The sequence below is a fragment of the Charadrius vociferus genome, unplaced genomic scaffold (genome assembly GCF_000708025.1).
Source record: "Charadrius vociferus isolate BGI_N301 unplaced genomic scaffold, ASM70802v2 scaffold734, whole genome shotgun sequence".
Classification (NCBI taxonomy): Eukaryota; Metazoa; Chordata; class Aves; order Charadriiformes; family Charadriidae; genus Charadrius; species Charadrius vociferus.
The window spans coordinates 2353-3009 of record NW_009648054.1 but is presented as its reverse complement, the minus strand read 5'-3'; the positions used below and the strand labels follow the sequence as shown (position 1 = coordinate 3009).

At 58.0% G+C, this 657-nt stretch overlaps 1 protein-coding gene across 1 annotated transcript in view; it reads left to right on the top strand.

Annotated features, from left to right (window-relative positions):
- WDR62 (WD repeat domain 62) overlaps nucleotides 1–499 on the top strand; it is a gene marked incomplete at its 5' end in the record, with an annotated part of 11259 nt that extends 10760 nt beyond the window's left edge. The window contains one exon of the mRNA XM_009883716.1: nucleotides 242–499. Coding sequence (XP_009882018.1) covers nucleotides 242–499 — 258 coding nt within the window. The remainder of the gene's footprint in view (nucleotides 1–241) is intronic.
- Nucleotides 500–657: the final 158 nt, after the last annotated feature.

Below are 657 nucleotides of genomic sequence, written 5' to 3'. Positions count from 1 at the left end.
CCCCCCCCCATATAAAATCCCTTCCAATCTCGAAAATTATGATTCCCAGCGTCCTGGCACTGGGTGGGGGGCGTTCGCTGCTTCTCCCTCCCCTGCAGGACGAATCCCCGGTGTATTTTAGCCGCATCCGTGGGGTCGCAACCCCCTAAAAACCCTCCGCCTTTCGGAGCCGAGGCGCCGGGGGAACGTTTCGACCGCCCCGGTAAAGAACCGGGGTGACGACGCCACCTTTCTCCCACAGGTGACCCTCTACGCCGAGGCCACCGAGGAGGATCTCCTGCGGGCCAAGACGGCGTTGGTTGACCTTTTCGGTTGGATGAAAACGGAGCTGCGCTCCCGCGCCGTCACCGACGCCACCGACGCCGTCACCGCCACCGAAAGCCCAACGCCGATACCGTCACCGGATCCCCAAACCCTGACGCTGCTCCGTACCTACTCCGACTTCCTCGTGGAAATGGTGCGGAGGAAACTGGAGGGCAGCAGCACCGAAACGCTTTAAATCGAGGTAGCGGGGAGCTGCCCCCTTTTCCCAATCAAATTTGGGGTTTTTTTTAGGCAATTCTTTAAGCTTTAACTATTTTTTTTGAGTTCTTCTATGTCTATTTTCCTCCGGTTTTTCTCTCGCCCTCCTCCAATCCTCCCCAAACACCCGGTGAG